We start from the raw sequence: 16,198 nt of genomic DNA, 5'->3' as shown, positions 1-16,198 counted from the left end.
ACATCTCACCCTCTCTTTTGAGGCCATACCCCAAATCCCTTCTGTACTTCTCTAACGATTCCTCTTTCTCTTCCCAGCGTCTGGTGTGACTGGCACACAGTAGGTGTTCAACAGTGTTTGCAGCATCTCAGTGAGGACATCTCATCATCCACAGGGCGGGGGGTATACATTTTAAGACCCCCTGGTGGATACCTGAAACCGCGCAAGTCCCAAACCCTGTATATGCTGGGGGTTTTTTTCTCCTCTTTTATTTTTTTTTAATGTCTGTTTTATTGATTTTAAAGAGAGGAAAGTCTGTTACTGTATGTGCCCTGGGGGATTGAACCAGCAACCTCTGTGCTTTGGGACGATGCTCTAACCAACTGAGCTATCTGGCCAGGGTGATATGTTTTTTCTCTATACGTACCTTCCTTCCTTTTCACTTAAAGGAAGTCTTGTACGGCTTCTCTTCGGCATACCCAAATGGCCAGCATCACTTGCGCTTTGGGGTCCTTACTAGGTAAAATAAAGATGACCCAAACATAGGTGCTGCGACACCACGAGGATTAGTCTGAGAGCACTGATGGCTGAGGATCTCGTGGGCGGGGAGCATCCACAGCAGGCAGACAGCGGACCCACTGCGGAGTCATACCCCCTGCAGGGCAGAGCTAGACCACGTGAGGTGCCAGCATGCCTGCTCTAGACGGCATGTGTTTTAATTTAAAACAGATAAATTATTTCGCCCAGGAATTTTCCATTTAGTATTTTCAGACCGCGGCTGACCGTGGGTAGACCTGGAGCCACGGAAAGTGAACACGTGGTAAAGGGGGCCGAGTGTAGTTCCTTTATGGGGACATTGGGTTCAGGATATGCAAAGAGATGAGAACAGTGCCCGGCTCATAGTTCTTATGTGTTTGCTTCTCAAGTCGTTTTTTATTCTGTCAATCACATCTGTGTGCATGTCTGTCAGGACTGACTGCCTTGACTTTAATGGCAGGACCAACCGCGGGCCTTTCTAAGTTCCAAAACACCGCCCAGGAATGCTGTTAAAAGTAGGTGAGTGTTTGGCGGTTTATTCATGATTTATAAAGCTGTCATCCTGGCACTTGAAGAATCTCCTCTGTGTTGTCTCCTGGCTGAACCTCTTGCTGTGTTAGCTATCACGAATGCTGTCGGTGTTGCGGGTTTTCCCTGCTGGGCCATGGTCGTCCTCGTCCACCTGTCCTACCCGTCACCTGTCCTCAATCCCTCTCTACCTGCCTAACGTCCTTCCTCCCTGGTGACCTGCTCCTGGGCTGTCCCTTCTCCACCTGCAAGGCATTTTCCAAAGTATTGGAGAGCATGCCTCCGAACTCAGGTTGATAGCCAGACGGTCGACCTAGTTGTTGACAGTGGTTTGTGGACCTCCAAAGGGCCACAGTACACAGGCCAATAAGCAGTCTGTATGGCTGTTGTCCTAGGTTTGTGGGGATAGGACAGTAGGGGAGGGGGGGAATATAATGTGTAAAAGGAAGGGAAATGTATAAAAGGTTGAGAAATGCCTGCTCTCACTTGCTTAAGAAGGAATCGTCTCAGTGCGTTAGCCGCATGGTAACCTGTGAATGTACTCCCTGTCCCCGGGCTTTAGAGCACCTGCTCAGTGAGGTGCTGGAGGGCACTTGGCTAGTGTGACCGGTACTGACCTCTGGTGGCAGAGACCTTCAAGTGTCAGGTTTGTGGTGACAGCACAGCCTGGGGTGCACCCCAATCATGTGACGTCTAGTATTAGAAGGCTCAGATAATCTGTCATCCAAATTCTGCCTTTCCCTTCTGAGTCTACATACTTATCTCTTACTGTTTCTGGGTTATGAAAGTAGTTACAATTTTTTAAAGTGTTTATAATTAAATGTCTTCTATCGTGGATCCTGTATTAAAAGCTTACTGTATGTAATCAGATTTAGGGAAGCATTTTACTGTCTCTGAAGTCAGAACATAGCTTCTCATTGATGATATATTACATTCGATGAGAGAGAATGGCTGTCTTCTAGACTCAGAGGGTTTCGTTACCTGACGTGGGAAGATAGATCCCTATTACATAAAGGAGAGAGTGCCCAAGAGGAGTCAGGAATTTCCCAACGTGGGACTTTTCCCCGGGCTTCCCAAGTGACAGAAAGTCATCAGGCACCAAGACAATGCTTTGGGTCGTCTCCATAATGGGGGATCTCCATCACCTTTTCTCTCCAGACCAACTTTGCTCCTTGCGGGGCACTTCACTCTGACCTCACCTGTCAGCTGACCGGAGTCCAGACCAATGGTCCAGACAACTGTCCAATGGCCGGGGGTGGTCCCCTGCTACAACTTTGCATGGGGCAGGGGACAAACCCTGAAAAGTTGTTATAGCAGGACTCCTGCGACTTTGTATTTTACCTGTAAATTTTATAATCGGGAAACTGTTGATACTCTAAAGCAGTGATTTTCAACCTTTTTTGAGCCGCAGCACATTTTTTACATTTACAAAATCCTGGGGCACACCTACCAAAATGACACTCTAACACAGTACATATTATACATATAGTTAATAATATAGTTTCTAAATGTATTTGTACTCACATCTGACCATGTCTCACGGCACACTAGTGTGCCACAGCACACTGGTTGAAAAACACTGCTCTAAAGCATGTGGCATTTACTTTAAAAAAAATGGAGGCACATACTAAGTATCGTGTCCTAAGTCCTTTAGACATGGCTCATCTAATCCTCAGGACAGCCTTCAGCAGTAAATATTTTCAGCATCTCCCTTTATAGAGGGGGAAGAAATCGGTCCCTTCCAGGTTAATAAGTCCCTTCCGGGTATCTGGGAAGTGGGGGTGGGGGGACCAGGCTGCAAGTGCAGACCTTGAGAGCTGGTGCCCTGAGCCTGCCTGCATAACCGATGGGAAATAATCCGTTATTCGGAAATCCTCTCTCCGATTTCTCACACCCCCCTACACACTCTGCAGTGCGTCTTTCCGGCTCTTACCAAGCTCACTGTGCTGCTTACCGATGGCGCCTTTTGGCAAACCGCAGCAGACGGGCACCAGTCCTCCGAGTAACAGTCAACAAAGATGACTGTTCCCTTCTCCCACACACCACATTCCTCGTAGGCGGCTGGCTGTTTTCCTTAATGGTCCTTACTCATTTTTCCCCCCCCACTGGGTCAGTGAGCTCATTTCCCTACCACACACTTTGCTCTTTCTTAAGCATTAGATGTTGGACTGACTTCCTCAACACCCTGTCCTAGGCGCCGCCCCATTCTGTACCCTCATCCTAGACCTTTTCATGGCTTTGGTTACCATGACACCTGTTGTCCAGTGTTTTAATCCCATGGATTGAGTTACCATGATGCTTTAATAACTGATTATCCCAGATAGGTATCTCCAGCCAGACCTCACCAGAGTCTTCTGTTGCCTGCTCGTTATCTCTGAGGCATTTCACAGCCTGTCTGTCCTAGTTGCTGCCCTCCCTCCTCCTTTTTTAAAAAGCCAGCCTGAGCCCTTGCCAGTTGGCTCAGCTGTAGAGCATTGGCCCAGCGTGTGGAAGTCCCGGGTTTGATTCCCGGCCAGGGCACACAGGAGAAGCGCCCATCTGCTTCTCCACCCTTTCCCCCTCTCCTTCCCCTCTCTCTCTCTTCCCCTCCCATAGCCAAGGCTCCATTGGAGCAAAGTTGGCCCGGGCACTGAGGATGGCTACATGGCCTCCACCTCAGGTGCTAGAATGGCTCTGGTTGTCACGGAGCAACGCCCCAGATGGGCAGAGCATCGCCCCCTGGTGGGCATGCCAGGTAGATCCTGGTCAGGTGCATGTGGGAGTCTGTCTGACTGTCTCCCACGTCTAACTTTGGAAAAAATACAAAAAAAAAAGGCCACCCTGGGCCCTGGCTGGTTCTCAGTGGTAGAGCATCGGCCCAGCATGTGGATGTCCTGAGTTCTATTCCTGGTCAGGGCACACAGGAGAAGCGACCATTGGCTTCTCCACCCCTCTCCCTCCCTTTTCTCTCTCTTTTTCCCTTCCCTCTCCCCCAGCCATGCTCGATTGGTTCAAGTGCATCGGCCCCAGATGCTGAGGATGGCTCCATGAAGCCTCCACCTCAGGTGATAGAAATAGCTCATTTGTGAGCATAACCCCAGATGGGCAGAGCATTGGCCTCAGACAGGGTTGCTGGTTGGATCCCGGTCGAGGCGCATGCAGGAGTCTATCCTTCTGTCCCCTCTTCTCTCAGCCTGATTCAGTAAGTGGCACCATATCCACTGAATTTGTTTTTTAATTTTTTTTAAATTTTTTATTTATTCATTTTAGAGAGGAGAGAAAAAGGGAGAGAGAGAGACAGAGAGGGAGAGAGAGGAGAGAGAGACAGAGAGAGAAGGTGGGGAGGAGCTGGAAGCATCAACTCCCATATGTGCCTTGACCAGGCAAGCCCAGGGTTTCAAACCGGCAACCTCAGCATTTCCAGGTCGACGCTTTATCCACTGTGCCACCACAGGTCAGGCTGTTTGTTTTTTAAACAAGAGCGATGTTTCACTGTGACTCTCTGAGGCTTCCACCTCCAAGAAATCAGACCCTCTGAGTTCTGCTTTTGAGATATTGTGCTCTCCGGCACTTCTGCCACTGCCAAGGACTGGCCATTGTCATCTTGTCTTGAACTGTTAAGCTGCCAGATCTCTCCCAGCCTCAACACGGGCCAGTTCTACAGGCTGCATGCACTTAAGAGATGCTTCCTGAAAACATCGCCTCATCCCACTACATCTGTGCCCTACAGCCTTCAGTGGTTTCCCTTTGCTGGAGCCACATCCTGCCCTGCTGCCTCCTGGGGTCCCTGTCTCCTCCTCCCATCTCCCTTCACTTCTCCACGCCGTCCGCACCTCACACAGGCTGTTCCTTCTCCCTGGAGTGTTCTTCCCTGTCCTCTCTGCCACTGGATCTTAGACTGGATCACGTCCTTCGGGAAGCCTTTCCAGAACCCTCAGGCAGGACTACACACGGGATCTTGCGATCGGGGCCGTGGTGGAGACAGGCATTCACTCACATTCCTTTGCCATTGAAATACCAACTCTGGGTGGATGGGGACGGAGGACTCACTGTTTACCAGGTGTCAGAGATATGGAGATGATTAAGACCTGCTTTTTAGTAAATATTTGGGGGGGGGGCTTAAACTTTTACCCTGGCACTCCAAGGGGTTTGCATTATTAGGAAAAGCTGAAGCATTGCTATGTGAGGCTATGCAGGGGCTTCCGTTTGCCAAATGAGTACTGGTCACAGAGCAGTGTCACCGTGCAGGGGCAGAGGGAGGGGAAGATGACTCATGTGTCTCCCTCCTCAGTGGGAAGTCCGACTGTATGGGTTATACCCAGGCAGGAACAGCGGGCAGAGGCGTGACGGCTTGCTTGTTATGTCGTCTCGTGTCTGGGGAAAGGCTAGTCTGTCTTCCATGGTTGCCCTTGTGCTGACGTGAGGGGGAAAGAGTCTGATTTACCTCTGATAATAACACGGGGTGAGGTCCTTTCTGGGAAAAAACGAAGTTGGGGACTTCGGGGTTAAATTTTCATCACTTTTTTTTTAATCTGTTTAATTTGCTGTTTCTGTCTCTCTTGGAGCTGTTTCCTGTGAACTTACCTAACGGTGTTGAGGTTTCTGAAGGGTATGATTCATGTGTTTTTGGTTATCCTCGGGTCATTTGTAACCAATAGTAAGTCGCCAACAGGAACCTGTTGTCTTTCTAGATCATAGACCGCGTTTTCCTCAAGACATCACGTTTGCTCCTCCCGTGAGGACCTCCACAGGCAGGAACACTACCCACATCCTCGTGTGTTTGTTTATTCCCTCTGATTGGCTCTCCCTTCCACCTCGATTTCTTTAGCTTTGGGTGTGACCCCTCCACCCCTACCCTATCCTTGAAGTTGCATTATGTAATTAGTGTCCTCATTAACATGAATCAGACCCTGGTCAGATGTCCTGTTTCTTCTCCTTAAAAAGCCCTGAGGCCTCGGGCAAGTTATTTCAAGCTTCCCTTTCTTCCTGGGTTAAGTAGGAAACACTCATAACACTCATAGTATTTGGCTGGTCACTTCACAGGTGCATCGAACAATGTGGGTGTGGCCATCACTGCTGGATCTGCCCTGTAGTGGTTGCTGTACTACTGTAGATTGACTCGGATGATGACAATAAGAAGGACCGAAAAAGCAACTCAGGTAAAACTTAAAGTCAAGGTCACCGATACTGCATCATCCAGCACAGCATAGTCTTTACCACGACTGGACGACTTTCTCACCTGAATATGGTGTGTCCTGTCCAGTCGGCGGCATTTGTGATTGGCTGTGTGAGTTGATCAATCCCCATTCCTCAGAATCACCCTGTAAGAAGATGATGTCATCCCCACTTAACAAAGAGATTGAGACTCAAAGGGATTATGTAAGGTCACACAGAAGGTAATGGCACTTCTGATCCAGGTTTGGTCTAGATCTGCCCACTTCTCTTCAACACCTGTTCCCCTGGGAACCTGGGTGTCTAGAGTCCCACTGGGGAAGGCTGGCCATCTTGCTGACATACTTGAGGAGAGGACCTGAAGCCCGTGGGCTTATATAGGAAGCTCCTCTTGCCAGTGACTTTTCCTCTGCAAGTCATTCATTCATACTTTGACATGAAATTGTAATTCTTAATAGTGCTTGCTCCTGTTACAAGAACCATGATGTGCTGTATTTCCAGTAGCCAGAGGCCCACAGCAAAAGGAGTCATCGTGTTGCTAAGCCCCAGAGATGTGCTGGTGTCGATGGACAGAAGTTTAGGCTCTGGTCAACTGTGATGTGTCACTCTGAGCGAGTTAGAGTACATCCTGTTGGAATCTGAAACTGCAGGGCACGATGGGGACTTGGGTGCCTCACCCAACTGGACGAACTGAATTGGGCTGCCACTTGTGTGGTTCAGCAGGGTTTGCTAAGTGTGTTCATGTATCTCTTCCCTCCTACATTCCTACTGAACTGACAGCAGCCAGTGACATCAAATACAGAATGTAAGTCTCGGTCAACAAAAACAGAATGAGCGAAAATGCAAAGCATTGACTATAAAATGCAGAGACTTAGAAAACATTAAAAGAAACCTGTCTATATCAAACTACCAATACATTTTCTTTTGTATTTTTCCGAAGTTAGGAGTGGGGAGGCAGACAGACAGACTCCTGCATGCACCCAACCGGGATCCACCCGGCATGCCCACCAGGGGGCGATGCTCTGCCCATCTGGGGCATTGCTCTGTTGTAATCAGAGCCATTCTAGCACCTGAGGTGGTGGCCATGGAGCCATCCTCAGCGCCTGGGCCAACTTTGCTCCAGTGGAGCCTTGGCTGCAGGCCAAGAGAAGAGAGAGGAAGAGAGAAAGGAGAGGGGGAAGAGTGGAGAAGCAGATGGGCGCTTCTCCTGTGTGCCCTGGCTGGGAATCAAACCCAGGACTTCCACACATCAGGCCAACGCTCTACCGCTGAGCCAACCAGCCAGGGCCTGTACCAATACATTTTTTTTAATCTTTCAATCGTTTTAAAATCTATTTTACAAATTTGTCTTTTCCTGGTTGATGAGTCCTTTGATTTTATCACCCTAAAAGAAATGAAAAGTTGTTAATTGAATTACATGCTTGACATGGGTGGACCGGATAGATGTGAATTATGTCTCCGTAAAGCTGTGTGTGTGTGTGTGTGTGTGTGTTTACTAAATAATTAGAAGTGCTTACTCTTCCTCTGCCCCTGCAAAAGAAGCCTGACATTCAGCCTGCTGATGGTGAATTCTGTGTAAATCCTCCAAGGAACAGCTAATACCTCGGGTATTTGAATTATTTTAGGGCACAGGAAAGTGTGACAACTTCCCAGCTTGTTCTGTGAGGCTGGCTTGATCCTGACATCAGAACCAGACGACAGCACGCAAGGAAAAAAACAAATGATTCACCTGGCCTTTGAAACATGGGCCAGACTCCTATGTAAACATTGGCATGGTGAGCCCCGCACCAGCGCTGTGAGCAAGCAGGCTGTGTTCTAGGAAAGCAAGGGAACCGTGGTCTCTGAAGGAACGTGCCAAGGAAGTAATGTTAGTAGATTAAAGCAGAGAAACGCCTGGGCATTTCTCTCAGTCGATGTTGGAATAGCAGCGAACAGAACTCAACCTGTGCTCCTTGATCAAATCCCTTTAATTGGTGCAGAAGAGAGAAAGAAACCTCTCCCAGTTGCTGAAAGCGTGTTTGGCCCCAAGTGGCGGGACAGTGTGTGGTTCCTGGCTTTGTCATTGTCAAGGTGGTCCTTACGCTCCTGACCTGTCTGGCAGTTCGGAGCTTGACACCCCCCATCCCCACCCCCAGGGGCTGACCTTGTCCTCGCTGCCTGTTTGCAGCTCGGTTGGGTCTGTTTCCTGAGAAAGAAGAAACACGGCTGTGATGGATGCCACAGCCATGCAGTTCCTAGAATTACAGACAAAGCCATTTTGAAACCCTGGTGGGAGTCACGTATGATTTTTGAGGTCACTGTGTTGCTGTTCTGAAACATTCCTTGACCGTGTCCTGCAGCTCCTTGAAGCAACTAATTGGGGAAACCACGAATGAGCCTTTGCTTAGCTATGCTTTTTCTTCTTGCCACATACCTCTTTGCTCCCAGCCGGGAAGAGCGTACGTGTCTCCCTGGTCAGTGGGATACCTGGCACCCAGCACACGTGAAACCGGAAGCAAAAAGCATGAAAAAGAACCAGATCTAATGCGTTTGTTCATTCTGCTACCTTATTCAAGTCCTGTAAAATTATATTTCAGCTTTGACTCTGTTGCTATTCCTGTTTCTAAAGGAAAATGCACTTGAGTTTAATCTTTTCTGTTTATTTTTTTTACTTCTGTGTTTCCCGTAATTGCCTATTTTTTCTTGCTCAGCTCACTTGATTTTAACACATTCCTGTCGTGTATGCGTTGAGTTGTTTGCACTGAAACTCAGATGTGGCAGTTTCGCATGGTTTTGTTAACCTTCTCAAATTAGACACTTGACCCTAAACCTTCTACTTTCCCAGGGGCACTCTTCAGCAACCCCCTTGAGCAATGATACTGGGTTAGCTTGTTATTTGGAAGCATGGTGGGAAGTCATCGTATTCCACAGACAGACTCCTCTGGTAGACCACCAACAGCTCAAGTGCCGATGTAACGCTCTGTAATTCTGCATCTGTCCAGCAGGACATAAACTAACCAAAGAATGGAACACTGCGATAATATCTTAATCCCAGTTACCTGTGAAATAACGAGAGTTTGAACTGCATTGCCTCCTCGGGAATTTTAATAGTGCATTCCAAATAACCTTTTATTGTTGAATGGTTTTGTTGTTTTTTTCTTTTTGGTTCAACTCCAAATTACTCTCGTTTTCTCTATCCCGGTGCCCTTTTCCCTTCAAGTGCATGGGGAGGCTTCCTCATGATGTAAATAACGCACAAGAGGAGGCCACCTGACCTCAGAAAGCTTATACCATGTATAGGGAAGCAATGGCATGTTTAGAATGTTCTACTTTCTTTCCCTAGCTTAAATGCTAACACTTTTGTTACTGTTGCTATTTTATGACATCAGTAGCAATCTATGCATATCGTGAACCCAGATATATTTTGTGGTCATTTGTGTTACATATTTAATACTTTGCTTTTTGCTTTGTTGGGTCAAGCTTTTTTGCATTTTCAAAAATGTATATCTTCCTCAAGCCTTAGAACCCCCCCAGTCTAATCATGAGAAAAACATCAAGACCTTGCAGTCACAGGGCATCCTCTGAGGTACCTGCCCGGCCCACTTCAGAACCACCCAGGTCAGCAAAACAAGGAAGGTCCAAGAAGCTATCACAGCCACAAGGAGCCTCAGGAGACACAGCCAGACATCATGGGCTATCTTGGAGAGAGAAAAACAGGAAATTTCAGTAATGAACGGACCTCTCTTAATAATTTGTTCCATTATTATTTTATCGGTTTGTTCATTGTAACAGATGTGCCATACAGTGTGAGATGTTAGTGCTGAAGGAAACCCAGCTCTCATGGTCGGGAGGCTGGCTGGTGGGTGCTCAGGGAAGGACCCAGGGAGCTCCTCTCTCCCTTCACACAACCCTCACTGCCTGAGGATGCGTACACGGTGGGAGGGGGACCCCAGGGGCCCAGCTCCCTGCAAGTCCCCGCAGATGTGGGGACAGCAGGTCTGAGCAGGTAAGTCTAGAGAGGACCTGGGGAGAAGTGAAAGACCAGGCAGCCTTGAAGGAACTGGGAACGTGCCCCGCAACCCAGATCCATCCGTGGAGGGGAATGCCCTACTGGGTTGAGCACAACCTCCGACTAACCCTAAGGGATTGTAACTCGGTATAAAATAAACTTCGTGAATGCACACTGAGATAGGCGGGAAGACAGCTCTCCTGTATGGAAGAATTCTAAGTCATTTCTGTAGCTGCTCCGCCCTCAAAGAGGTGGGACCCAACTCCTGAACAAAGTATCCAGGAAACAAAAGAATATGAGAGTTTCCAAGTCACTGTGAACAAGATACAAGGTGGTGATTGATGAGAACTACAGAGAGGATGCCCTACAGCAGTGGTAGTCAACCTGGTCCCTACCGCCCACTAGTGGGCATTCCATCTTTCATGGTGGGCAGTAGTGGAGCAACCAAAGTATAAATAAAAAGATTTAACTACAGTAAGTTGTTTTATAAAGATTTATTCTGCTAAACTTAGCAAAAATCTGACATAAAGTACTTGGTAAGTAATTATTATTATATGCTTTAACTTGCTGTAACTCTGCTTTATAAATTTTATAAAGTAAAGCTACTTCTCTACTTTATAAATCAGCATTACTGTGGAACCGGTGGGTGGTTAGAAAATTTTACTACTAACAGAGATACAAAAGTGGGTGGTAGGTATAAAACAGTTGACTACCCTTGCCCTACAGTATTCAGGGGAGGAGGTCCTTGTATACCTTTCTCACATTTTCTGGCTTGGGTGGTGACCACCTGTGCATTCCTCTGTGGTCCAGGACTTCTGTCCCATTGCTTATCACCAGGCACCCTCGTTCTTTGCAGCGTGTGAGCTTGGAGGGTAAGGACTGTGTCTGTTGTGTTCGCCGTTGTGCTCAACACCTAGGACAATACCTCATAGACAGCAGCTCTCCACGAGGACCGGCCGGCCAAATGCATTCTTGCACAGACGCAGCAGCAGGGTTTCCGTGAGGAGTGCTGGCGTCTTGGACAGATTGAAGTCCCACCATGATCCCTTCCTAACCATCCCAACACTAGGCTAGCTCCTTAGCTCCTACGAGCCTCTGTTTGCTCATGTAACACTGGAGAAGTGAAGGCATGCCTCTCGCAGTTGTTACATATCAATACTTTAAAGGAGGTCGTGTCACAGCTGGTGTTACATCACAGAGGTGCCTGTTCCGTAGTGAGCATTCTGGTGGGGTTGGAATCGGACAAGGAAGGGTAAAGGGAGGATGTTGTAGTGGAAGGAACAGTTCAAGGAAGTAAGACGGAGGACAGCAGGGAACCTAGCAGGGAACCGTTTGCCCAGACAGAAGAACAGGACACCTGGACGCAGGTGACAGAGAAGCCGGGGCACGGAGACCCAGATGTTGGACTTCGTTCACCAGTACAAACTGGGGATAGTTGAGGAGGGAGCTGTCCAGGGGCTGACTGCGATGGAGAAGTTAGGGATTACAGTGTCCTGAGCAGAGAGGGAAGAACTGGAAATAGAGGTTTGGCATGAAGCTGACCAACCAGTCGGCAGGGCTGCTTCTCACCACAGCCAGAAATAAAAGAATAACAAGGGTCCTTTCCACACCAAGGAGCTTTGGTTAGGTTAGTGTCGTGCCATTTAACTTCTGTTGGGCTGAGCACCTTTTTTTTTTTTTACTTTTATTTGGCTAAGTACTTGACAACGGTAATTTTTTCCTTCCCAGACAGTGTCTGGGTCATGTATGTTGTCCCAAACTGTGCGGCTCAGTGCAGGCTAAGGGGAGTTGGGAAGATGTCTTGGAGATGCGCTCTGAGCTGAGCCATGAATGCTAGGAGTCGGGGTCACTGCAGGCCGGGGCAGTGGGGCGATCATCCCAGCAAAGAGCACAGCTTTGGAGTCAAGAGGTCCCGGGTTCAAATTCTGATTCCCCAGCATCTCGGTCACGCCAATGAGCAGAGAGGGCTAGCGAAGGAGGATTTAACTAGATCGCTGTGAGATGAAAAATGTATTCCAGTGCTAGGACCCTGCCATCAAAGGCCCCATGGGAGAAGAAAGAGTCGCCTTCAGGAAGGACTAAGGGAAGACTTGGTGGCTGGAGGAAGTCCTTTTCAGGACAGGATCCCCTGGGTTGCTTCAAGGATGCTATTTTTTTTTTTCCTGAAGTCATTAGAAGAAGCTGTTCTCAGCAGAGAGGTGGTGTGACTAGATTCACGTCTGGCAAGGGCATTCGGCAAACAGTGTGGACAGCTGTGGAAGGGGACGAGATGGAGAACAGAGACAGTGAGGAAGTTCAGGTGTTGATCAGACCTAGGGCAGCGGCCGCGAGGGCAGAGGAACGGGTGGATTTGAGAGAGGTGTAGGTACGAAGTCCACAGTGCGTCGTGATAAGTTGGTGAGGGTGAAAGAGCCTACGTGACAAAGGGGGTGCCTGGGTTTCTGCATCACTGGGCGGACGGCAGTGCCACTCTGTTTATGAATAAATATGCTGCGAACTCCCTTGATAACACACTGTTGTCCCTTTTGCCTATCATCAGTTAACTTTTTACAGAGATTTCAGTAATGAGAAAGACATCTTTCCACGTGGTTACCCTTTTCTGTGTGCTTTTGGGTAGGTATTTCCGCTTGATGTTTATGTAAATGGTACCTTCACAGTAAAATATTTTTTCCTCTTTTTTTTTTTTTTTTTTTTTTTTTTTGAGAGAGAGAGACAGGGAGAGAGAAAGAGAGAGGGGGGAAGGGAAATTCACATGCTCCTGCATGTAAAATTCCAGGCTCTGGGACAATGTTCCAATCAATTGAGCTATCCTGCCAGGGCTGAATTTCTTTTTTATTTTCTTTTTTCTTTTTTCAGAAAGAGAGAAAGGGAGGGGGGGGAGGGGAACGGAAGCATTCATCTGTTGTTCCACTCAATCGTGTATTCACTGGCTGCTTCCCGTGTGTGCCCTGACTGGGGATCGAACTCACAACCTTGTTGTTTCAGGACAGTGCTCTTAACTGATGGAGCTAACCAACCAGGGAAAATTTTTTTTTCATTTGCAATTATTCACCACTAGTAGATAGAAATACAGTAGCGTGTTTTTTGTTTGTTCTTTATTAACTCTGCCTTCTGTGAGTGTGCTAACCTCTTTTTTTATTTTTAAAGATCTGGAAACTTTTTGTAGGTTCTTAAGGCATTTTCTATGTAGAAAATCATAAGGTCTGCAAGTAAAGACAATTTTGCTTTTTTCCTTTTCTATCTGCACGCTTCATTTTTTTTTTCACTCCTTACCTTGTTGCACCAGCGAGACCTCCTGCCCAGCATTGCGTCAGTAAGAGTGCACGGTCTATGTGGACTTCTCGTTCTTAGGGGAAAACATTTCATGTTTTATATGAACTCTGTTAGTGCTAAGCTTTTCATACCTACTCCTCCTCTGGCGGAGGAAGTCCTTTCTCATTACTGATAGTTGCCCTTTTCTTTTTTTCTTTCTTCTTTTTAACAGAAGACTCGGAAAGCGGCGTTTACATGCGATTCATGAGGTCCCACAAATGTTATGACATCGTTCCCACCAGCTCCAAGCTCGTCGTCTTCGACACAACCTTACAAGTGAGTGTGTCTGGGGTTCGTGTACTATTGCTGTACTGTTTGGACGGTGACCTCCTGGGGTCGTTCGTCCCGGTCCAGAAGTACCAGTGGGACACGGAGTGGGTTCACTCCGTACATTGGGCACCATGCCAAGGGCTGTGTCTGAAACCGTCACCTCCGTGGTGGTCACATGGGGAGCAGGCCGTTCCTGTCCTCTCTCTGCAGGTCAGGAAACTCGGGTGCTAGAGTTAAAGAACTTAAATCCCAAAGCTTCAGGTTCTAGAACGCCAGCACTCAAACTTTGAGTGCGGGACCTGCCACAGTCTGCGTTGTGTGTGTCAGAGCCTGAGCTAATCGACATGAACCGCTGCCTCCTTCAGTGTGTGTCCTGATGCTTTTCTTCTTTCTCTTTAGTAGACTGTATCATAAATTAATTTGAAATGATACAGGTTAGAAATGACTATGGTGGACCACCTCCTGAAAGGACTCTGTTGATCTCTGTTAGCAGAAAATTTGAACCTGACCGTTTTGATGTTGAAACGGTGCTTGGTACGGATCACTGCATACTAAGATGACTCAGAATTATATGTGAAAAGTCCTGAATAACACATGCAGGGGACACCAAGTGTTACCCTTATGTGTGTGTGTGTGTGTTTTAACGTCTCTGTTAGACATAAATCTTTGCCAGGCAGGATTGGCCTCAGTTGCATTCCCCAGAAGTAGCAGCAGAGCCATGAATTTAGGGAATCATTACTGTATTCGGGTCATTCGTACGGGAACCCCTGAGGGACTGGCGGAGGCTCAGAAGGGTGGAAACCCTGCAGAGTCAGATCTAAGAGGAGACCCACGGTGGGGGGCGGGGAGGTGGCTACGCAGGTACCTCTTCCCCTTGGTCCTCGGCTGTCCCGGGAGCACTGCGCTTGGGCTCGGCCATCTCTGCCATCCATGCCCCCACGCTCCGGGACTGCTCCCCGCCCCTCACCAGTCTGGTCCACTCCCCTTCCAGCAGCTTCTCAGATAGTTTGTCTTCAGAGCACACCTGGACTCCAGAGGTAGCCACCTTGCCTGCACTCCTCAGGAATCTAAAAATGGTCTCGTTCTTTTTCAGTTTCATTTTCAGTTGTGTTTTTGTTGTGGTGCTGGTGGTTGTTAGCATAGAGAAATACAACAGACTTTTGTCACTTGACCTCCTTTATTTTGTACCATCGAGCTGAACTCACTGTGGACCAGGTAGCCTTCAGGGTCCCTCTGAAACCAGAAGATTCTCCGAATCTGACACACAGCAGAGGCAAGTGTCCAAAGGCAGCATTGTAGGGGGGAAAGGGACGGACAGGGCAGGACTTGAAGGTGCATGGCCTCGGCCTCTATCAGCAGATTTCGATAGAGAACTAGAAATTGGACGTTCCCCAGGAGGACTGCTGCCCCCCCAGGAGGCTCCCTGTTTCAGGAACCTGGGGTCCTGACCACTGGTTTCCCGCCACCTGGAGAGTGATGGCCGGCCACTGTGACCTGTGTCTGCGCTCCCTCGGCCTCTCCCTTGGCCAGGACATGGACTTGCTTCTGAGTTTAGAATTTAGCCAAAGTGTGGGGCCAGCCTGCCTGCCGCGAGGAACATCTGTCAAGTGATCCTGGCTTCTCCTGCTTGGTCAGGGGTCCCTGAGGGGTCCTCCCACCCAGGCTGTGGGTGTGGATGGGGGTGGGGAGGTGACTCAGCAGGAGCCAGAGGTATTTCTGGGGCAGCATCCTTCCTGTGCACCCTCTGTCCCTTCCATCACCGGCACCTGCTTGTGGCCAGGTGTGGTGTACACCCAGCGTTTGGCCTGACAGGTCAAAATTCACGGGGACAGATGCTCAGGCTCTGTGGTCACCTGGCAGCTTCTTGTTCGTTGTTCAGTCTGTCCCAGAGAAGCCAGGAACCGTGCCTCAAAAGGAAAGTAATCGTCTGCAGAAGAAAGCACGTTTTTTTGCCATTTTATTCTCCAAACTGTAGACATCTGTCCCGCCACTCTCCTGCTGGGGTGTGACGGGACTCCCCCTGGCCCCCGGCTGTTACTTGGTTGGGCACGGGCCGTGTGAACCGGAGCCTGTACTTGCTGCTAGGTGTTACCTTGCTCTGATCCCCTTGAGAACAGCTTTTCTGGGTCACTCCTTAAATGTGTCAGAGAAGCCACTCGGATCAGTGTGTGTTGCTTCCAAAAGACCAAGTGTCGTGTGGCCAGCAGGGTGCGTGCAGAACAGCTTCCTCGGAGTGGTGTCTGATGCTCTGGCCTGCACCTCCCCACCCCCAAGCCTCACCCTCTGACTGGCAGGTGTCTCATGAGGCACATCAAGTGTTGCTGCCTATTGCCTGTCAGATCCAGGGAGCAGTGTCACCGACAGCTTCCAGCATGGCTGACGGCCCACCCCTGCCGCCCAGGGTTCTTGCCACAGGTGCCGTTGGGGAGGAGG

At 48.7% G+C, this 16,198-nt stretch overlaps 1 protein-coding gene across 7 annotated transcripts in view; it reads left to right on the top strand.

Annotated features, from left to right (window-relative positions):
- The window catches only part of PRKAG2 (protein kinase AMP-activated non-catalytic subunit gamma 2), a 200,514-nt gene that overhangs the window by 145,633 nt on the left and 38,683 nt on the right, over positions 1–16,198 (top strand). For all 7 annotated transcript variants that reach the window (XM_066237433.1, XM_066237432.1, XM_066237434.1 and 4 more), the window contains one exon: positions 13,668–13,771. In XM_066237433.1, coding sequence (XP_066093530.1) covers positions 13,668–13,771 — 104 coding nt within the window. The remainder of the gene's footprint in view (positions 1–13,667; positions 13,772–16,198) is intronic.

This window comes from Saccopteryx bilineata, chromosome 6, assembly GCF_036850765.1.
Source record: "Saccopteryx bilineata isolate mSacBil1 chromosome 6, mSacBil1_pri_phased_curated, whole genome shotgun sequence".
Lineage (NCBI taxonomy): Eukaryota > Metazoa > Chordata > Mammalia > Chiroptera > Emballonuridae > Saccopteryx > Saccopteryx bilineata.
This window is presented reverse-complemented; position numbering and strand designations above follow the sequence as displayed.